This window comes from Orycteropus afer, unplaced genomic scaffold, assembly GCF_000298275.1.
Source record: "Orycteropus afer afer isolate SDZICR_OR568_19922 unplaced genomic scaffold, OryAfe1.0 scaffold00017, whole genome shotgun sequence".
Lineage (NCBI taxonomy): Eukaryota > Metazoa > Chordata > Mammalia > Tubulidentata > Orycteropodidae > Orycteropus > Orycteropus afer.
The window spans coordinates 700,358-723,698 of record NW_006921604.1 but is presented as its reverse complement, the minus strand read 5'-3'; the positions used below and the strand labels follow the sequence as shown (position 1 = coordinate 723,698).

The 23,341-nt window shown below is 46.5% G+C and overlaps 1 protein-coding gene across 1 annotated transcript in view; it reads right to left on the bottom strand.

The window, feature by feature from the left end:
* The window catches only part of PAX8 (paired box 8), a 103,069-nt gene extending 100,210 nt beyond the window's left edge, over positions 1-2,859 (bottom strand). Inside the window, exons 1-5 of the mRNA XM_007959505.1 lie at positions 2,835-2,859; positions 2,333-2,511; positions 1,996-2,104; positions 1,460-1,613; positions 1,217-1,356 (exon numbers count right to left, since the gene is read on the bottom strand). Of these exons, the coding sequence (XP_007957696.1) occupies positions 1,217-1,356; positions 1,460-1,613; positions 1,996-2,104; positions 2,333-2,511; positions 2,835-2,859 (607 nt within the window). The remainder of the gene's footprint in view (positions 1-1,216; positions 1,357-1,459; positions 1,614-1,995; positions 2,105-2,332; positions 2,512-2,834) is intronic.
* Between the last annotated feature and the right edge of the window lie 20,482 nt (positions 2,860-23,341).

The window sequence follows — 23,341 nt, the reverse complement described above, 5'->3', positions numbered from 1 at the left end:
CGAATAACCTATTTTCAAGAGCTGGGGGAGGGGTTTGCGCCAAGTTATTTCAAATAACTTTTAATGACAATTTGCTCTTTTTTTCCTTTTTTTTTAATTAAACACTTTTTCTCAGTAACGCAGACTTACTACATTTTAACATTTATATGGTGCTTATCACTACGCATGCATATTTGAATATTTTAAAGAAATGTTTTTGCCTTAGAGGATTTTCTTTCCTTGAAGCATCAAAATTCCGAGAGGCTTTTAGAGAACATTCAAACGCCCACAGCCGACTAAAGCACATTAGAATAATTTATTGTTAATATCGCTTCAGAATAAAACTGCAGAAAAAAATTTAACACCCGTAAGGCGAGATCAGCGGCGATGAGCCTGAGATGGAAGCCACAAAGTCCGGGGCGAATCGCGAAGGAAACTTGCTACTGCGTCTCATGTTTTTGGAAAAGGTACGCCTGGCCTCGCTCCAGCGAAAAGCCGCGCGGCCACCGGCACCCCGAGATTCCGCTCCAGGGAAACTACTAAATGGGGACTTTCCGTGCCCAACCGCACTCAGAAATGCCTGAGGAAAAGGGGGGAAACCGCTAAAACCTAAGGGAAAATAGCTTTATCAAAGCAAAAGGGTCACCATATGAGTGAACTCTCAGAAATTTAGGTAGCAGCGTCACGTAAACTAATGAGATATATGCGGGGTGTCCCGTTCATATTTACCCAAGGAAGGGATCAGAAAAGAAACAGGAGGCTTGAACCTTTTGAACTGTGTTTTGGGCGATTTTTTTTTTTCTGGTTTATTAGCATTAAACTAAAGGAGAAAGTCAAGATCTCCCTCCCTTCCTCGCTGCTTTATTTATTTATTTTGGGGACAGTAAAGAAGAAACCTCTCTGCCTCCCCCAGACAGAAAACTACCTCTGCCCCTGGTGCTTCGGGGCGCAGACGGCTCCCTCCCCAAACCCAAAGGCGGTTTGCGTTTAAGAATAGGCGAAAGGGGCGTTTTATCCTCTGGGCCTGTTGCTACTTAAAAATAAAGTAAAAGTAAGTGGTCTTGTTTGTCCTTCCTTCTTTTATTCCCGTTTACTCGAATGAATTCTTCTAGGAAGAAAAAAACACCGAAAACAAAATCAAGCCAACCTAGAGCACCACGACACTGCCTCTGGCAGCATCGGAGGGTAAGGGTCCGACCCAGCCGGATAAATTCGAAGTCCGAGCGCACCTACCTACTCCTCCCACCGCCGCCTGAAAGGTCAGGGGAAGGTCGGGTCGGGGGGAGACTGAGCCCCGGAAGAGGAGCAGAAGCAGCCAGAGCCAGCTTGGCGCGGAATCGGGCACTCGGCACCGCGTACTCGCCAGCGGGGGCTGTCCTGATCCCAAGGCAGGGCAATGTCTTATACTGTACACTGCTTTAGCTGAAGACTAAGGGGCTAAAAACTTGTCCTGGCCTCAGAGAGTGGCCAAGGAGCGCGCCTGGCGCCCGAGCGCGGCTGGGTAAGGGACGCCGAGCAGCCTGCTCGGTTCCCTGTCTTGCAGACCACGTCGCACCGGGAGGGCGCGACTACCGCACTGGCCCCAAGGCAACCGGGTACCGCAGCAGGCGGCCGCCAGGGCGGGGGAAGGCTCACTGCCGGGAACAGAGGATGAGGAGGAAGCTCCTTGTTACCTCGGTCTCTGTCCTGGGGCGAACCCGGGTGAGAAACCTCCCGAAGCGCTGGGAGGAGGGTCCCCGCGCCCTTCCTAGAGGAGCCTCTGCCCCAGACCCAAGACTGAGCTGCGCAGCCTGACTCTGCGATGCGCTTGGCTAAATAGAGATCTCAGTGGCGCTCTGCGCCCGCTCCGACCCTCCTTATTATAACAAATGTCCCGTTTGTCTAGCAGGACTTCATATTCGCCTAGAATTCATCTGAAATATTGATTTCCTTTCACTTCGCCGGCCCAAATCGATAGCGCTGCGCCCTAGCCCCATAAATCGCTTTCCCGGTGGCGGGCCCGGCTCCATCCATCACCGCGGGCCGTGCCGCGCCTCTGCCCGCTGTCCGCACTCTCTTCCTGCAGGCAGGCCGTGCCCACGGCGCGGACCCGCCCAGACCCGGGGGCTTCTTCCCAGCACAGTCCCTGCCCGGCCCAGGCCGGGAGGGTGGGGAGAACTGGCGCAGGGGCGGTGGGTTGCGAAAGCTTTTGAAGGCCTGGGCCGCGCGGCGCGGTTTGGGAGGCTCGGGCTCGCTGGTAGCGCAGCCCGCGCGAGTCGGACGCCCTGCGTGAGGCTCTCTGCTTGCCAGGTGCCCGCCAAGGAGGGGTCTGAGAGCATCCGAATACACTCCCGGCTCTTAGGCCCCGGCCCACTTGGTTCTTTCCCTTTAGCTTGAGAGGTGTGGGGGCCTGTTCACAGACCCGCTGGGGGAGCCACAGGCAAGGGCTACTGCGCACCCGAGAACGAGGGCTTAGAGGTCTGGGGAAGGGGTTCTGCAAGTCTAGTACCGGCGCAGCTGAGGGCCTAAGAGCACGCAGGATGCCCACCGAACCTGTTGTGCAAGGGTGATGATGGTGGGGGGCTCAGAGGACATGCCTCTGTGTCCCCACGGAGATCCAGCCTCCCACCGCTCCGTGTGGTTTGCAGAAACCAAGGCCTGGGGAGGGCAGCTCTGCCCGCTGAGAGAAAGCCCAAGGCTCTAGAGCCGCAGCCTCAACCGGGAGAGCCAGGCCTTAGGCACCCTCAGCTGCGTCCCCACGCTAGTGGGTCCCGCGAGCCCTGAGTGTACGCTTCCCAGCCCCACCGACCAGAGCGCACGCACCGACGCACCGTGGCGGCGCGGGGCTCTAGGTCCTGGCCACGCCGCGACCTTACCGGATCTGATGGAGTTGTGAGGCATTGCTGGGGAATCGCTCGCAGCCCTCCTAGGGCTCGGGGCTTCCTCACGCTGATCCTGACAGCGCCCGCCACCACACTGCTGCCCTGCACAGACCCCAGGAAAAGGGCATAAGATTGGATGCCCGCCGCATTAGACCCTTTCCCCTGGGCCTGTCCCTTAGGGTTTCATCGCGTGCCTGGAGGAATGGGCGAATTTTCAGGCGGAATGGGGTCAACCTTAGCCTGGCCTGGCTAATACGCCGCCTGGAGGTTCTGGGATTGGGAATGTGCTAAAGAAACCCAAACTCCAGACCTGGTGTCCTATTCCCCTGAGATTGCCCAGCTTTACCCCGTTTAACTTGGGAGGGAACAAACCTGCCAGGTTCCTGGGACCTTGTCCTTTCTCTCATCTCCCCTTTCTCCCAGCCAGTTTCCAGCCAACCCCTAGGCGGCATACCTGACCGGCAGCAGGCCCCCACTGCCTGGGTCTGCCCGAGAGGGTACCCTGGGCCCTGGGTCTCTCCTGGTTCTGAAGTTTGTTCCCATCCACCCGGCATCACAGACCGATTTTATCCCGCCGAGGCCCTGGGAGATAGGTCTGGCGAGGCTCGAAGGCCGCGGATTGGCTGGCTGGGTGCAGGGGGGTGCGGGAAGGGGAGGATTTTGCAAGGGGGACATGGCTGAGTGGACTCAGGAGTTAGAAACATTCGCTGGAGCTTCTGTTTCCAGCGGAGAAAGGAGAGAGAGGCAGCTGAGCCCTAACTCAACTCAGGCAGGTCTGGAAATATTCAAGGAGTGGGAGATGAAGGCCTCAGGGCCTGAGGGTGAGGTTGCCTAGGATCCCCTTGGTGTCACATTGACCACCAGACTTGAAAGACATGGTCCTTCTGTGACATCTTTTGTTCCCTCCTCTGACTCCTGACTGTTTCCTGGGAAGCAATCTTTTTTCTTACACGAGGACAGTTGTTTTTCTACCTGATTCCTAAGGTATAAGCCTGCTCACAGTGTTGGAAGCAAGGTGACCCATCTTCTCACCATTGTTGTTGACCACTTTGAGGGCAGAGCCTTAAATAGCCCCTGAACCCATTCTTCAGTATCAGACAGGGTCAGCACACTCAGATTACTGGGTTCATGAAAGTGGACCCATAAGCTCTTCCACAGGAGCTCCTCTCCTCCCAAACACCTGCACAGCCACCTGCCCTCTCTTTGCTTCTTGTGGATTTCTAACTTGGGATGAGAGTTCAGGGGAAGGGCATTGAAGGCCTAGACTTCATCTCAATGTGGAGGATTACAAGCCTTAGAAAGGGACTTGTCTGAGCTGATGTCTGGCCTTGTTTTCAGGAATTGACAGCCTGGGCTAGGTGGGGGGCTAGGTTGTGGATCAGAAGGGATTTTTCAAGTGAGAATGAGAGGCCCTTAGTGGGGGCAGACACAGCTCACTCTTTCCTCATAGGTTTCCTCCTCTGTCAGGGAAGTGGGGTACAGTGAAGATTGTATGTGGGTACATGGGAGCAAATGTCCTGGAGTGTAAAGCCTAGACAGACACTCCTCCACTCTCAAGTCAGATCTCTGGATTCAAGAGGACAGCTGAAATGGCAATGATGCTGTCTTCAGAGCAGCTCCACAGGTCTTAAGGGGCTATACTTCCTCGATGGGGCTGCCCTGGGTTAGGGAGGTTTGAGGTGCTGGTGAGAGAGGGAAACTAAGGGACAGAGAGAACTGGCATTATTCAGGGAGATTTGTGTGTGTGTATGTGTGTGTGTAAAAACACAAATAGTTTTTCCTAGTTGAAAAAAAAAGGTTATTTTTCGGGTTAACTACTGTCTCTCACCCAGCCTTTCTCATCTCTCAATTTAACATAAATAAATCATTTTGTTTTTTAAAAAAGAATATGTGTGTCACTACATAGATCCTCCACACATGTAAAAGGGTCTAAAATTTAAACCATAAGTGCTTCATTATTTAACATGTTACTTCAAAACTGTGATTTGAAATTGCTCCGTGGTTTCCAAATGTCTAGAAACAACATCTCTTGTCAGATGCCCTGGAGAGACATGGTCAAAGAAAGTGGTCTGAGGAGAGCAAGGCTCTGCACCAAGACTGGCAGGATGGCGAGACAGAAGTGGGCCTAGGTATGCATGCTGCCAATCCTCATGGGCCTGCCCTGTTACTGCAGAAAAGCCTCCTCCTGGAGCCAAGACTGGAGGCAACAGCATCGGTCCTCTCATCTACCCAGGCCCCCTTGTACCAGGAGAGCAGCACTGAAGGGTAAGCCCCAACAGGCTCTCAGCCACACAGTTTGAAACCTTCAATTTCTACCCAGCAAAAGGTTTGATTTGATTGGTACTAATCACAACCCAATGTCAATGCTTTTCTCCAGCCTCACCAAAGAAATCCTCTTTCCCTCTCTCTTTTTCTTGGGCAAAAGTTCTCAAGGTGTGTGTCAGGGAGATTATCAAAGCATTCCTGTCCCATTTTTGAGCTGTTTTTTTTTTAAAAAAATACCATTTTAACATGAACACATACTCTGCAGCTGTATAGGGTTATTTCTCAAGGAGAAAAGCATCCTCCCACCTTGAGCGCACTCTTTCCCCAGCATGCAGGTGATACATAGACAACCAGGAGGGGCTTTGGTGGAGACACTCCTCCAGAGTGGAGGAACACAGTGACCCCAAGCAGCCAAAAGGGCTGCCTCATAGTGTTTTGGTCCAGCTTCCTAATTAAAATTGGAAGTCAGGCTTGGATTCCTTGCTACTTCCCAATTCTCTGTGACTAAGGCCAAGGGATTGGTCATTAACGACTAGCCCCAGCTCAGTCTCTCTGGCATCAGCCTCCTCTGCAAAATGAAGGATTTGAAATTATATATTTAATAAAATACTTTTTGTTGCAATTTTTCTCAAACTTAAAAAGGAAAAAAAAAATCCATGATTCTTTTCATGCCTGCCTTTGGTGGTATTTGAAATTTCAAAATAAATTTTGCATCATGACTAAGAAACTCTCAGATCAATGAGAACTTTAGAATACACTTTTTAAAACAACTTACAACTTTTTTTTCTTTCTTTCTTTTTTTTTTTTAAATCTCAGTGCTTCCCCAGGAAATTTAATTACTTGCCAGTATTAAAACAAAGAAGAGAAAGTAACTCTGGTTTGCCTTTAAATATTGAGGGAGTGGACCACAGATCTAAGTTTCTTTATGGAAAGAAATATTCTTTCAGGTTTAACACTCAAACAATGTTAGGTAACTGCCTAACATCAGTACATATTGGTGTTTGCATAATGTTCTGTGATTTTTAAATTTTGAGTTAATCTTCTGGACATTCAGGGTATGGTTGTTTGTTCCAGGATTCAAGTCAAATCCACTAAGCTGGTGGTGACCAGCCAGGGAGTCAGAGTGACTAGCCATCCTGGTTTGCCCAGGAGCAAAGGGTTCTCAAGAGGCAGAATTTTCGATACTAAAACTGGAACTGTCATCTTCACTGATAGAGTTGAGGATGAGGATGGTTTGGGGTCTTTTATAAGGGGCCCAGAGTTTAAATTGACTGCTTGATCAACTATTTGATTGTACAAGTAAACCCCTACCACATTTTGTCTTAAGTTACTAGTCTCCGGATGATCTGTGGGCTTCTTTCCTCATGTACCCTCAGGGTATGGAGTCTGGGGCTGCCTCCTCCCCATTGTCACAGGGTCTCAGAAGTTCCTCTGTGCCAATTGCCCAGAGACCAGCCTTGGGACAATACCCCTTCCCCAATGACTCCTCTTGCTAACCCGCCCTGCTCTTTCCCCAACATCAGAAGCAGTGCTTGGAACTAACATGTATCCTTTGGGAAGAAAACAGGTGCTCTGTACTTTGAATCAGAAAAGGAGTGATTCATCCCTGACTATGTGAAATTGGACCATTTCCTCCCTCTGTGCCTCAGTTTCCTCTTTTGTAGGATGCAGGGCCCAGGGCAGGGAGAGGGAAGGTAAGACCCAGTTCTAGCTCTGTTGTAAGGATGAATAAAATTATGAATGTGAAAGCCCTTTGAAAGCTACAGCTCTGTACAAAAGTTAATTATTATTAGATAACAAAGGCAGAGGCCATACTTCCAAGTAGGCCAGATTAAAACTCCTCTAAAATTTTGCTGTAGAAGTCGGTTCCTTTAATCCTTTCCCGAAAGCACTGGGAGTTTTTTTGCGCCCTCTGAACCGCTGAATGCACTAGAAGAAGAGAAGTGCAGGACAGGAAAAGGCCAGTGAGTGTGTGTTTGTGGGTGTAGGGGTCTGTGAGGGGCTGCTGTGAGCCAAAGGTGTCTGTGAGGGGAGCAATTAATATTCTTTGACCCAGAAAGAGGGGAGCAGAGTCAATGCCAGAAAGGTTGGGCCAGTGCCAAGGCAGAGCTTCCAGCCTCATAGACTTCATTTTTCAGAGGGCAGACTCAGTCAGCAGAAGTGCTCAGGGTACCCATAGCTTTCACTGCCACCCTCTCCTCCTCACAGAGTTGCCCAAATGTCCCCAGCCCCACGAATTTCTACCCAGTCCCCACACTTCAGGAAATGGCTGACAGCCTGCCCTGAGGCCTCCTGGTGGCTAAGCTTCAGAATCAATCATTAATTACCCTCAGCCACCCACCCCCCAGGCTTTCAGAACAGAAATAGAAATACAGGTCCTGGCAGGTGAAAAGAAAGGGCCACCGGCAGTGGAAAGCAGTTTGGAAAAAGCCACACTTGGCATTTGTCCAGTTGGGTTCAGGTTGGAGATGTGTCCTATGCACATGTCTCTCAAGCTTTTTGCCACCCCTTGGCACCTTGGAGGCAGTCATCTGGGCTGCTGGGAGGAGACTTTGGTGCTTCCAGGTCTGAATAGGAAAGAGCTTCTTTGGGGAAGCAGAAAGGAAGGTGATGGAAGGAAAAATTCAGAGGAAAGGAGCAGTGTATAGAGGGGATAATACAGGCCAATTATTATATCATTTTCTTGTTTTCCAACTGCTAGCATTTTGGTTAGTAGCTGGGTGCTTAACAATTTGTGCCACCCAGGGATTCCTAACAAATGGAACTGCAATGGCCAAGAATCAAACCCAGGTGAACTGTTTGGAAGGCAGTTGTGCTCACCACTATATCACCAAGGCTAAGACAAAGGTATGCCCAATCCAAGCCATGGTATTTTTAATAGTCTCATATGCATATGAAAGCTGGACAATAAATAAGAAAGACTGAAGAAGAATTAATGTTTTTGAATTATGGTGTTGGCTGAGAATACTGAAAATATCGTGGACTGCCAGAAGAACAAACAAATCTGTCCTGGAAGAAGTGCAGCCAGAATGCTTCTTGGATGGGAGTATGGCCAGACTTCCTCTCACCCACTTTGGTCATGTTGTCAGAAAGGATCATTCTCTGGAGAAGGATATCATGCTTGGTAAAGTGAAGGGTCAATGAAGAAGGGGAAGGCCCTCAATGAGATGGATTGACCCAGTGGCTGCAGTGATGGGCTCAAGTACAGCAAAGATTGTGAGGCTGGCACAGGACCAGGCAGTGTTTCGTTCTGTTGTAAATAGGGTCGCTATGAGTGGGAGCAGGGGGAGCTCTGGTAGCATAGTGGCTAAGACACTTGCCTGCTAACCAAACGGCTGGCGGTTCAAACCCACCAGCCACTCCTCGGAAGGAAGGTTGGGCAATCCTACTTCCGTAGTGATACTGCCTCGGAAACCCAAGGAGGGGTCGCTATGAGTCGGGTTTGACTCAACGGCACATAACAACAACAACAACAACATGAGTGGGAGCATAGCCTAGTGCCTACGGCACTTGACTGCTAAACAGAAGGCAGAAGGTTCAAATCCACCAGGCACTCCTCGGAAGGAAGGTTGGACAATCTACTTCCGTAGTGACACTGCCTCGGAAACCCAAGGAGGGGTCACTATGGGTTGGATCTCACTCCACGGCACATAACAACAACATAAGTAGGAGCTGACTCAGTGGCACCTAACAACAACAACAGAACACTGATGCTGACCAATAATTAAATGAAAAGTTCCAAATCATGTTCTGGGCCCTTTACTGACACCATTGTATTTTGTAGATGAGAAGACTGAGCCTCAGGGAAGATAAGTCTAAAGTCACTCAGTGGGTAGGTGGCAGAGTCAATGGGTGAATAAACACTAGTGGCCCAGGCTTTGCCTTACATTTCTTCTACTCACACCAGCCTAGCTCTTCTCACTCCCTAGCACCTACCCAGTTCCTATCAGAAGAAGTTTGGAAACCAGGGAGCTGCCAGGATGAAGTCAGACCTCTATGGACAGGAAAACATTCCTGCCACAGAGGAGAGTTGCTCACGCTGCAGGAATGCCCTCCCCTGGGCCAGCCGTCTGTCCATCTAGCTCAGAGTAGAAGTCAAGACAGGAATCTGTCAGGCCAATGCCAGGACACTAGAGTGGGCTGCCTTCCTGACAGCTGTTCTTGGGAAGGGGCCAAGGAAAAAACCCAGACCCAGTGTTTTTCACCCAGCCTCTAGGATTGGCTTTGTTCTCAGTGGCCTTGGAATGCCAGAGGTTCTGGCTATTTGCATAAACCACAGAATAGTGCATGTCCTCCTCCAACCCCTGGCAGTGCTCAGGATCATCAAGAAAGGACCAGACACCTCACTGGTCCGGGAGAAGGGACTGAGAGATCAAGAATCTAGGAGATGTAACCTGTCTTTTGACCCTAGACTTCACTGCCTATCCCCTGGGAAGGCTCTGGCACATTCTGAGCAGAGCCATCCTGGGCACTCTGCCCATGCCTCTTTGGGCATGGGGTCAACTCAAGACTCTCTCTTACCAGCAAGAACCTTTTGTACTGTGCTGCCTCTCTGTACACTGCTACCTCTCTTGTATTTGGAGGAGGAAGCTCTGAGGATTTGGGGCTCTGGACTACTTTCTTTCTCCACCACCCTTGTTCTGTAGCAGATATTTCTCAGCCACAAGGGCTGCTATGCTAGGGTGGACATACCAGCACCTTGGGGGAAATGACTAAGCATGGCATTTCTGTTTAATAGTGACTGTTGTTGTTAGGCACCATGTAGTAATTTCTGACCCATAGAGATCCTATGTACCACAGAATGAAACACTGCCTGGTCCTGCACTATCACCACAATTGTTGCTATATTTGAGCCTATTGTTGCAGTCATTGTGTCAATCCATTTTGTTGACAGCCTTCCTCTTTTTCACTAACCCTTTACTCTAGCAAGCATGATGTTCTTCAGGGAGTGGTCCCTCCGTATAATATGTCCAAAGTATGTGAGATGAAGTCTTACCATCCTGTTTTCTAAAGAGCATTCTGGCTATGCTTCTTCCAAGGTGGATTTGTTTGTTCTTCTGACAGTCCATAATATATTCAATAATTAAAGGCATCAATCCTTCTTTGGTTTTCCTTATTCAGCTACTACTACTTATTATTTATTATTACTAAATTATTATTATTACTATTGAGTATTGAAATTATTATTATTATTACTATTGAGTGCCTGCCTTATGTATAACCCCATTTATACTTCACAACATCCAATGAAGCCAGGTTGAACTCAGGCAACTGGGGGCATAGAAGTTATCCTTGGTCACCCGGTCGCTAAGTGGTAGAGGCAGAATCTGAATGCAGACCTATCTAATATTTGAACCAATATTCTTTCTACTATTCCTTGGGGCATCTTCAAGGTGTGGACAACAGAAATAACTCCAAGAAAGTGGAATGAACTAGAAAAAGAGCCTCTGTTTGTCACTTTTAGGGGACTTAAATTTTCCAAGCCCTCAGAGAGGCTGGGTAAATGAAAGCATGGAGAGAAAATCAGAGGTCAAGGTGATAGGGAGTCCTGTCTTTACCTAATTGGATTCCCACTGCACTTGGTGAAGCACAGACGCAGACATTTTCTTGGTACGAATGAATGAACCATCCGCCTGCATGTTTAGCTAAACTTTATTTTAAAGTTCATTCCATTTTTAAGCATACCATCTGTGATAAAGTTGTGTGTAAACTTGGTTGGCCCATGATTCTGAATGGGTTAAGCAGCTGTGTTGTGATTGTTCTAATGATGAGATCTGATGTAAGGTAGTTACCTCCATGGTGAGATATGCTGTGAGCAGATAATCAGTTAAAAGGGGGTTTCCTCAGGGGGTGTGGCCCGCTTCCAGTATATGTGGGGAAGCTTTAAGGAAGGTCTCTAGCTTTTGGCACGTTTGGATCCTGCATTTGGCCAAGTCTTCATCTCCAGTTCCTGGACTTGAGCCAGTGGCCTACCATGTTGCCTGCCAGTCTTGGGTTTGTGCCATTTTACCAGCCAACCTTGGGTTTGTCAGCCTCAGCAGCCAGCAGCTGCTCTAGTTAAGAGATGCCTCCAGCTCCAGTGGGCCTGGAATGGAGGCAGAAATGAAGCCCAAGGTCGAGAGGCCTTCACTTAGTCCCTAGAGCTGGCACTCTGAATTGGGACTTCTAGCCTCCTAACCTGTTAGAAAATAAATTCTTATTTGTTAAACTGTAGAACCTATTCCATTCATTTGTGGTATTTCTGTTATAGCAGCACTAGAGAACCAAGACACCATCTATGGGTTTCCTTTTATTGGTCCTAAACGTCCCTCCTATGACCCTCATGATGAGTGCTGTGGCCCTAGTGACCTCTGTTCACATTCTCTGTAAATTTATACTTTGATCCTGTCTGCTCTGAGATAATCATTTTTCCAAACAAATCGCTTCACTCAGGCTCACTCCTGAGGAGAGAGACCACAGTGATGGGAGAAGGGTCTTTTTCTATTTGGACTCTAGCCACCCCCTTCTATAATATAGGGACAGTGTAGGGGCTATGACTATGGATATGACAGTCTGGCTACAAAAGCTAAAATCCTGGCCTATTCCTGTACTAGCTGTGTGATCTCGTGCCAGTTACCCAACTTCAGAGCTAAAGTTTCTGAGTCTTGAAAGTGAGATTATTAATGGCACTTTTCTCATATGATATTGTAGTGATTGAGTCAGACAACGTGCATGAAACATATGTGTTAGTAACTAAAATAAAACTAGCCACAATAAAGATTATGGAGAAATTTTGCTAATCAACCTTGGTGAGGTGTTACTATCACTATATTCAGGACTCTAGGAGACAGTGAGAGGTTCCAAAGTTGACCTTGGCTGAGGGGTTGAGGAAGGGAACTGAATGTACAGGTTCCTCGGACAGCTTGAGGACAAGATCTCCCAAGAGTGTATGAATCCCTTCCTCCCCTTTCACCCCCTGGTCTCTGAATGCACCCTCCCTCATGGCTCAGGCTATATCCTCTAGGGTGCACAAGACTAGAGTCATGGACTTAGAACCCATTCCATTCCCTGAAGGGGCTGCCAAGTTCCTCAGCCTGAGAACCCTCCTCTCAGACAAGGTTCCATGCTTCCAGTGACCCTGTGGCTTCGGAGGGTGGAGTCAGAGTATAAGACCCCATTTCTAGGAGGGCAGTCACATGGTTGTGCCTCTCCAGAGCTGTGACTCTCCAAGCTCAGCTTCTTAGTGGGAGACATGATCTAGCTGCACTTTCTGATTCATTGAGATGCTGGGGTCTTCTCTATTTTTCTTTCTGTTTTTAATTTTTTAACTTATAGACCTAGCACACCATAAATTACCCAAACAGTAGTGTAAATATTTCCCTTCTTCCAGCCCTCAACCTGAAGTAATCTGGCATCAATTTGGTATTATCCTTCCTGATCTTTTCTGTTTATATCCATATGCCTGTTATCTTAGAAATTATGACCTTTGTTTTAAGAGTGTGTTTTAGCATAAATAGTAGCATACTGTATGTAACTCCTGTTCTGCAAGTTGCTTTTATTAATTCAGCAATGTCTGGAATATCTATCTTTCTATGTGAGAACATACAGCTCTACCTTGTTCTTTTTGACTGTTTCACCATAGTCCACCATATGAATGCGATATAGTCTAACTATTCTTCCAATGGATGTTTATGTCTTTTTTTTTGTCTTTTTCTTATTGAAATGGTTCCACAATAAACTTTCTATAAACATAGGTGAATATTTTTCTGGAGAAAGGGGAAATGAGAAAGAGAATTGTGAGATCGTAGGGTGGACATGACCTAACTGGGTTTCTACAAGCGTATTCTGTCTTCTCTTTCCATTGCTCTTGAATGTCCCTTTAAAGATTGAAAATTAGCAGGTAGGGCAGGATTAGAAGGAGGCACCTGCAGATATTTCCTAATCCAGGGTCATTGTCATCTTCCAAGGAAGTGACCAGTGTGTACAGAAGCTCAGGTGGGTACCCTGCTTATAAAATGCTCTTGATTCATAGGGCATCATTTACCTCCTAGAAATAGCCAATGAATAGAAGCAGGGGTACCTTAGTCCCCAGAGATCCTAAGACCTTCTTCAGAGGTCAAACGAAGTGACTGGATTCAATTTCATGATCTCTCCTTCAAGATTCAACAGAGACCTGAAACTCCATGATTGGGGCTTAGTCTCTCCCATTCTGGAACCTGAGGAAGTGTGAACTTTATGTTAGAGGGATTTGGATTTGTCACTCAGCCTTGCCACCAGCTGTATGGCCTTGGGAATGTCACTTGTCTACTCTGATTTTCATATTCCTCATACATAGAAAAAAAGTATAATAATCATATGTGAAAGTGATTCATAAATGGTAAAGAAATGAAAAATGTTAGTGATGTCAAATATGAAGCAATTGTGACAAATACAATGCCAGGGTTGCCTCACCAGGAGACGTCCTTCTCTTTCCTTTCCTCCCTTCCTCCATCTCTTCCTTTCTTTCGGATCCAACTCAATAGCAGTAAGTTTGGTTTTTGACTAAGTGCTGGGCATTCTGCTAGATCTGGGAACACAGTGATGACCAAGACAAGAATCATGTCCTTATGGAACAAATAGACAGGTAGTTGGATGTTGATATGAGATGTGCTGTGATGGGGTTGGAAAGGAGTGTAGGAGGTATGGGAACACATAGCAGGGCACTTCACAAAGTCTTGCTGTCCAGAAGAAGAGACCTCTAAGCAGAGACCAGAAGGAAGAGTTGAATCAAGCAGACAAATACAGGAATGGGAGAGGGGTGTAGGTAGAATATTCTGACATGAGCAAAGAAATGATACATATAATATAATATAACATATATATATTTATGTATTTATCTATTTTATATATATATATATATATGTTGTTGTTATTGTTGTTATTTTGCCATCGAGTCGGCCCCGACTCACAGCGACCCCTCCTTGGGTTTCCGAGGCAGTATCTCTACGGAAGTAGGATTGCCCCACCTTCCTTCCGAGGAGTGGCTGGTGGGTTTGAACCGCCAGCCTTCAGGTTAGCAGTCAAGTGCCTTAGGCACTACGCTACCAGAGTTTATATATATATAAACTCATATATATATATGAGTAATCATATATATATATGAGCTCTGGTAGCGTAGTGCCTAAGGCACTTGACTGCTAACCAGAAGGCTGGCGGTTCAAACCCACCAGCCACTCCTCGGAAGGAAGGTGGGGCAATCCTACTTCCGTAGAGATACTGCCTCGGAAACCCAAGGAGGGGTCGCTGTGAGTTGGATTGACTCAATGAGAAAGAGTTTATACACACACACACATCTCACATGTGAAGGTCCAGAGCCAGGGCGACTCAGGCATATTTAGAGAACATAGCTCAGTCTGGTGGGGGACAAAGGGCAGTTATAATGTGTGTGTGTTTATGTGTGTAGGTATGGGGAGGGCTAGAAGATGGAGCTGAAAATATGTGCAAAGTTAGATCACAAAGGTTCTTGTACATACGTTAAGAAATTTAGACTTCATCCTAGTAATCAAAGTAAAGTGACTAAAGGGATTTAAGCAGGGAAAAAGAATGACCAAACTTTTGTTTTAGAAAGTTCTTCTTGGCTGCAATCTGGTGAATGGATTGGAGGAGGCCAGGTTTTAGGCTTGGTGTTACCATAGTTCACTGAGGGATGATGATGAGGGTCTACCTTCAGGCAATGGAGATGGAGAGAAACCATGATGGAGACAGAACTGGTGAAAATATTGTAACAGTCAACTTTTGATTCTCAATTGGATTCTTGGCCTGGTGGTAGTAGCCTGCAGTCCTATTAAGACCAGATTGAGTATAAGCTCTAAACCTAGCCTATCTTCCCATGTCTTCTGGAGGGCTCTGAGCTTGGCTTCCAAAAAAACATTAGCCTCTGCAGGCAGATTCTGTTTTTTCTCATCTCAAAGCATGCACAAGAGGAAATGAGTCCTGCTCAGGTGATCTTCCAATGGCTGGGAGGAAATTTCTATCTGATGTTACTCAGGTCTAACAAGAGAGAGAGAAAGGAGATGCTGGTCTAGGATTCAGGCTGCTGTAGAGGGGTTAGTAGGATGGGGAAGGAGGCATGTGCCTGAAGTTACCTGGAGTTTTGGATTCAACCAGGAAATTGTAACCTTTGGGGCTGAGCTAGAGAGAAATCATGAGACAGATGAAGGGTCACTGCTATAGAATAGATCCATCTCATAGTGATCCCTCCCTGGGTTTTGGATGTGGTATTTCTATGGAAGTAGATTGCCCCATCTTCCTAGGAGTGGCTGGTGGGTTTGAACCTCCAGCCTTCTGGTTAGCAATCAAATGCCTTAGGCACTATACCACCAGAGGGATAAAAGATTATAAAAGGATTTCTGCCCTCTAGTTGCCATGGAATCAAATGTAATTCATTATGATCCTATGTATGTCAAAGCAGGACTGTGTTCCATAGAACTTTCAATGGCTGATTTTCGGAAGTAGAGTGCAGGCTTTTCTTCCCAGGTGCCTCTTAGTGGACTTGAACCTTCAGCTTTTCAATTAGCTGCTGAATGGTTCAACTGCTTGCACAACGTAAGAGCTCCACCCTGTCCATAAGACAGTAAAAAAGAACATTGGCTGAGTGTTAGGACATTAGGGTGCCAGGCCTGGCACCATGGCTGTGAGGCTTTGGTGAGATCACTCAGTTTATCTGAGCCTTGGTTTCCCATCTGTATCAAGAAAGTGTTTGTAGAAGGAGGAACGAGTACTGGCTTTCAAATAATAGTGTACAGGCGTATTTTCTTGCATTGTACCTTTGATCAAAAAACACTTAACATCTATGTTTTCTCATTTTCAATAAAAAGTGCTTAAGAACATCTTCCTTTGTATTATCATTGGATTGGCGCTTGTGAACCAGCGTGTGTGAAAAGCACTTCAAATGCTCATAAGTTGTTATAACATTGGAAATGGATAAAACGCTTCACAGTGAATAAATGCTATCGTACCAATTATCCCATGTAATATATCTGAGTACATGTGTGCATTCTATGTATTATTATACCTACCTCCCATGTGTATTGTACAGCAGGCACAAGATTTTGCTCTTCCAAGATATATTCAATGGCTCCCTACCTCACTCAGCAAAAGTGATAACATTCTTACTCTAAAGCCCTACTATGTCAGCAGATACTCCTCACATCTCACCCCATCACCTCTCTTCTCCATCTCCTTTTGCTCTCCCCCTCTTTCATTCTGCTCCACACCAGTACGCTCTGTACTTGTCACCATTGAGTCGATTCTGATACATGGCAACACCATATGGTTCAGTGTAGAACTGCACCCCATGGGGTTTTCCATGGCTATAATCCTTATGGAAGCAGATCACCCAGCTTTTCTTCGATGGTGCCACTGAGTGGATTTGAACTGCCACACTTTCGGTTAGTAGCAAAGAACAAAGTGCTTACGTCACCCAGGGACCTTGGCTTTCTTCAAACACACGAGGCTATATCTCACTCTGAACTTTTACTTGGCTGTTTCTTTCTCAGGTAGCTTCATGCTCACTTCCTCATCTCCAAGTTTTGGTTCAAATGTTACCTTCTTGAGTCAAATGGACCCTGCAAATCTCTCCTATCACTCTACTTGATCCCTTTCCATCATCTGACATATTAAGTATTTCACTTATTTGTTTATCATCTGCCTTCCCCTGTAGGTGGAAGTTTCATGAGGGCAGGAATTTCTGTTTTGTTCACTTCCGTATACTCAGTGCCTGGAATAGTGCCTAGCACATAGGAGGAGCTCAATAAACATTTAAGCTTGCATAAATGCTTAATGGAATGAATGCGAGCAGTGAGGGTAACACATTTCTTTTGATGATGTGGTGCTAGACACAGTGCACACAGCAGTTAACAAGACCAACACTTGTTAACTTGTTAAGTCTCAGCTGTGCCCGCCCCTCATTGATTCTTGACAGCCAGTGGTAGAGGTAGAAACTCAGAAGTGCTTAACTTTGTACCAAAGGATGCTACCTGCCTCTCTCTTGTTTTTGCTGGGTAGCCGAGGTCACTGACTAGGCTCCAGATGAGAACTGGTCTGCACTTTTCTCCCCAATCAGGCCTCATACCAAGGGCAGAGTTGGTGAGGGGTGTAGGTTCTATCCTGTGTGCAGGGAGTGGCCTTCTAGGGGCTATGGGATGCAGGCAGACCACTCTCTTTCTTGTTGGCATTCAGTCCCACCACCAAGGGCTCCAGATCTCTGGGCAAAGGTCATAGCACCTGCTGCCCAGGAGACATGTGACAACTTGAGCTCTGCTGGGTTGGAACAACCCACACAATCAGGTCATTGTGCTAAACATGCAGGTCCCCTTGCCAAATCACACCCCTTTCCAGCACTGGCAGACCATTCTGGGGCACTGCTTTATGGGGACCCCACATTGGGGGTGGATGTTGTTCCAGTGACCCTGGGGGAGGACGTCTCTTCTGTGAGACTCCCCTTGCCCTGGTCCTGCTCTAAGTTCCAGGCAGAAGCAGATGGGAGAAGGAAGAAATAAGCCAAATGTGGCTTCAAGCCCCATAAGGAGTACCAGATTTTGACATGACCATTACCATTTGACTTTTGGTGACATTTTGGTATAAACCATTGTCATCCAATATTTGCTTTGGGTGATGGAGACTGTTGATCACTAACTTTCATTTTTCGGAACTCCCAAAGGTTTTTCTCCTGTCATGTCAGGAGAAATTGCCACCCAGCATGGGCCACTCCTGAAGGAGGCTCTTCCTTCACAGAACCAGTGATGGATTCAGTGATGCTAGCTTTGCTTTGCCCTCAAACCTCAGCACATATTTCCACAAAGATAGAGGAAGAGGTAGTACACACTGCTTGCATTGCCAATCTACCTCTTTTCTTGCAGGAAGACTTCAATCTGGAGGCCAGGGCTCAGGCACCCGGGAAACCCTTGCTCATGTCCCTGGCTTTCTGAGCCCACAAGGTTATTTCTGTATCCCATGTTTTTGCCTCTCCAGAATCATTCACACACACACACACCGCTGCCATGTGAAGGAATTTTCCTCATTGAATTGCTTCAGAATGGAGTTCCTGGGCATATTCCTTTCATTTTCATCCACTGGGTAAGGGGGGATGTTGTTGTTGTTGTTGTTATGTGCCATCGAGTCTGACCCGACTCATAGGACCCCTCCTTGGGTCTCCAAGGCAGTATCACTATGGAAGTAGATTGCCCAACCTTCCTTTCGAGGAGTGGCTGGTGGTTTTGAACCACCAGCCTTCTGGTTAGCAGTCAGGTGCCTTAGGCACTACACTACCAGAGCTCCTGGTAAGTGGGGAGGAGCACTGTAATTACTGAATACCTACTCTGTGAGCACCAACTATGTCTCAGGTGCCCAACGTGTTTTGTGGATGTTGTTTCTACAGTTCCAGGTGGCTTTATACCTAAAGAAAAGGGCACTATGACCTTGAGTTTTAGAGTTGGTCATTCTTAGAGGCTTCCTCTACCACTTATTGTAGGAACCTTAACAAATTATTTAGCCCTTCGGGAGTGCTGATTGCTTTAAATGGAAGAGGGAGATAATTAAATTAAAATACCTACATTTTGAGGGTTGTATGAGAATTAGCTGCATGGTTGTCCGTTCAAACCCACCAGCTGCTCTGCAGGAGAAAGATAAGGGAGTTTGTGTCTATAAAGATTTATAGCTTTGGAAACCCTATGGAGTAGTTCTACTCTGTCCTAGGGTTGCTATGGGTCAGAATCGACTCAATAGCAGTGGATTTGGTTTGCTTTTGGGGTGAGAATTAAATGAGATGACATATGTAAAGACATGTACAAGGCTTTTTAAGGACTTCACACATTTTAGGGATGATGACGACGAAGAAATAGTGCTGGCTCTAAAAAGCTCCCTTAGTTTGTTATCCTTGGCTTCACTGCTGCTTGGAATTTCTGGCTGGGCAGCAAAAAGGCCTTGAAGCTGGCAGTCCTGAGAGACCTGACTCTGTTTCTCACTTGTCAGCCACTCCTCCCAAACACTTTCCTTTCTGGTTTGAGGGTTGAGTCTGGGGGTGCTGGCCCAATGCCTGATGTCAGAGCACATTCAGAGGACTGGAGAGCCCCTCTCCTTTTCCAGGCTCCAACCCTTTCCCCTAACTCAGCCCAGTCAGGTCGTCTCCCCCTCTGTCTGCTGAAGCCTGAACAGAGGGGAAGAGCTGGGAGAGAGGGTCCCTAAAGGAAAGGGCAAGCCCCTCCTCTCCACCACCAAGGAGCGCGACAGACTTGCTCTAGTTCCCTCCTCCCACTGGCTGGGTCTCCAGGTGCCTTTTTTTAATTAAAAGTATTTAGCCTCCCGTTACACTGGCCCTAATTTGCATGGGATCCTTTCTTTTATGCAGCCTCAGTATCAGAACAAGCCAGGAGGTTAACGGTGCGTCGTCGTGCCACATCTCGGGACAGCCCAGCGAGCTGAGTGCTCCCTATTTCCCCACACGTCTCCCCCCAGGGCTCTGCATCGCATCGGTGGCTGCCACCACGAGGGCGGGGAGCTGTCAGGCTTCCAGCCCCTTTGTAGCCCAACCCCGCTCAGAAACCGAGGCGGGAGGAGAGGCGCCTCAGCTTCCCAGACTCGGGCGCGCAGGCGTGGCTCCTGTTATGAAACACATTGAGAGTCTAGGTCTCCATTGGTCCTTAAAGCCAAGGGTGGGGACCTCTGCTTCGCTATAACTTTTAGGGTTGAACCTCGATGTGTATCTGAGAGAACTAAGAAGGCAGGTGTTTGGATCCCCTGTGTGGTACAAGTGGTTACTCTCTCAACTATTAGCTGAAAGGTTAATGGTAGGAACCCAAAAAGAGGTGCCCAAAAGACAGGCCAGGTCTGGTCACCTGCTCTACTGTGCACACATGGGTCACTATGAGTCAGAATCAACTCCACCATCACTAACAACATGCATCAGGCACTGGACAGAATTACAGTGGGTATTTCAGGAAAGTCTATAACACAGCTCCTTCCCTGAAAGTACTAAAAGCTGTCAGGATAAATTTGTATTGGAAATTTCGCAAGGAGGTAGAAGGTGGTTAAAAGCTGCAGAAAGCGTTCATGTTTAGAGGCACCGAAGTTCAGAGGAGAGCCAGAAGCCAACACTCAGAGAGCACTTCAACGCTAGGTCCTTTCCTAGTAGTTTGTCATTGTTTATTTGTTTTAAACAAATGAGAATTCTGATGTTTAGATAAATCTGGCAACTTCATCAAGGTCACACCTATAGTGAGAGGTAGGCCTTGGGTTCAAACTCACACCAGCTTGCTTCCCAGGCCCATCCTTTCCCACTTGAGAGGAAAGAAAGAGCCAGCTTGAGGAGACCAGACTCCTTCCCTCGAAGGTACTCATGTACTAATGTTGTTGTTATATGCCGTCGAGTCAAACCCGACTCATAGCAACCCCTCCTTGGGTTTCCGAGGCAGTATCACTATGGAAGTAGGATTGCCCAACCTTCATGTACTAATGGAGAGGGTAAATGTTTCTAGTTTTAAGCAGCTCATTTTTGGATAATTTGTTACATAACAATAGACAACTAATACTAGGCCGTTATTCTCATATCTGCTCAGAGAAATTCTACTCTTTCTGTCATCAAATTGTTCAGAGACTATCCCAAAATAACTTTTTTCTTCTTCTTTTTTTAAGCTTTAAACCTGTCTATAGCACTGATGTTAAGATTTGCGGAACACATACATAAATTTATTCACAGCACTTTAGGTGTCACTGTGATCAAATTCCCAGAGGGACTCTGCCCAGCTGGCAGTCTGGGGATATCAGGGAAGCTCCACTGAGTGCAATAGATGTGTTATTCTGCTTTGACTGGACATTCGGGCTGAGACAAGGGGTGATTCTGAGGCAGAGGTCACATGACCTTTCCTAGAGACAAATCAGAAAGAAAGGAGGTGGCGAGGGGCAGCAGTTGTGGTTGGTGAGACTCACCTTTCTGAGTGAAAATAAAATAGACCAAAGGTCAGTCCAAGAAAAGGTCAATCAGGTACAGGGTCTGAGTGGCTGCATTTTATATCTTTGTGTGCATGTGGATATTCTTTCTTTAACTATCTTGTTGTTGTTGTTGTTATGTGCCGTCGAGTCGGCCCCGACTCATAGCGACCCCTCCTTGGGTTTCGAGAAGGCTTCAAAGAATCAGAGATCACCACCAGTGCTGGTAAAACGTCACAAGGTTTGTTTGTTACTTTAACCTTAGTCTCTATTTCCTTCCACGGGAAAAAGGACCACCAGGAAGGGGAGCTACAGAGCTAGATACACAGAGAGGGGAAAAGGGACAGCACCTCATAGGGGAGACAGAGAGAGAGAGAGAGAGAGAGAGAGAGAGAGAGAGAGAGTGTGTGTAAAAAAAGATTCCCTGAAGATTAAGGCAAAGGAAGAAACAAGTGCATGAGAAGCTAGTCTGGGTTTGTGAAGGAGATCTGAGCAGTTAAAATGTCCTGGCCAGACAGTGTTCTCGGCTACGTCTTTTCATTGGCTGGACTCTGCCTGTAATTCAGGTAAGTGCCACCAGGTGGAGAAGTGTTTGAATTACAACTTCAAGGCTCAAATGATTTTCCATAGGGAATAGTAACTGAGAAGACAGTTTTAACCATCATAATTAAAACTGTGCTCAAAAACATGTATAAACATGTATGAACATGTTTTAAGAATAATTTTTAACTACATGTATATACACATATACATACAGACAGACATATGTATATATCCACTAACAAACATTGTAAATTTATGAAAGGCCCTAACTAATCCTCTTCAGGGAGCTAATCTGGTGGTGGAGTGCCTAAGGCATTTGCATGCTAACCAGAAGGCAGATTGGGCAATCTACTTCTGTAGAGATATTACCTCAGAAACCCAAGGAGGGGTTGCTATGAGTCAGAAATAACTCTATGGCAGTGAGTTTAATCCTCTTCAGGCTTCTGTTGCCTCATTTTAAAAGCGAAAGTGTTGAGCAAAGCGATTTTTAATGTCTAGCTCTGAAATTCTAGGATCTATAGTATTATTGATTGACCTTCTCTAGCACTGACCTTTGGTTTATTTTAAGGCGCTCTGGTTGTGTAGTGCCTAAGGCATTCGACTGCTAGCCAGAAGGTTGGTGGTTCAAACCCACTAGCCACTCCGTGGTAGGAAAACCAGACAATCTACTTTTGTAAAGATTCACTGCCTCAGAAATCCAAAGGGGGTCGCTCTGAGTCAGAATCAACTCCATGGGAGTGAGTTTGGCTTTATAGTATAACAATTTATAGTAAGGTTTATTTTACTTTGTTCTCTTAGCTCCGTAAGCCTTTGGCCTCTCAATTACATTTCTTACCCCTTCATTTGCCACAGTTCACTTGAACTTTGTCTCTTTAAACATCAGCAATCATTCAACGTTAATTTTCTCAACTTCTCTGTATTTCAAAATTTCTCTATAATTCACCTATTCCTTCTCCCCTTTTTTTCTCTGGCTTATTGGACAAAAACTTTGTATGCTTTTTTAGTTTCTCTTAACTATCTCTTTTCTCTCTTTTGTTTTTTTTGTTGTCCATGATGAGTAATCTCTCTAGTTCCAGAATTGATCACACCATGGGGCACTGGAATGGAAGACTGTATGACACAATCCAGAAGGGTAGAGTAGCTTGTTCATTGTGGGCTAAATCTTGATTGGTGGGAAGTGGGAGACTAGAGCGAGATGATCAGATAAATTCCCTTTGTCCAATCAGCAAACTTCTCCAAGGTATGATTTCTTTGTGTAACTCTTACGGAGAAGCCCAGCATGCCAAGCAAATGTGTTTCATGAGTGATATGTGTATCTTCACAGCTCGTGAAGTTTCCATAGCACAGTAATGCATTTCATCAAAGTGCTTTAGCTATTTGATCATCTTGCTTTCATTGTTTCCCTCTCACTATCCTGGGGTTCTAACCAGAAGACTGGCGGTTCAAACCCACTGGCCCCTCCTCAGAAAGAAGATTGGGCAATCTACTTCCATAGTGATTCCACTTTGGAAACCCAAGGAGAGGTCTGTATGAGTCAGATCTGACTTGACAGCAGTGAGTTTGTTTTTTGTTGTTGTTGTTGTTTGTTTGTTTTTTATCCTGGGCTTGTACCCTTCCACCAAATAAAGTGTCAGCCCTTTAATTCTTGCCTCAGCCTCCATTCTAGAAAGTCAGGGCTAAGACACCTTATCTCAGAATATGTGTCCTCTCCTTTACAAGTTAGCTCTGTCTCTTGGACTCTTATTTGAATC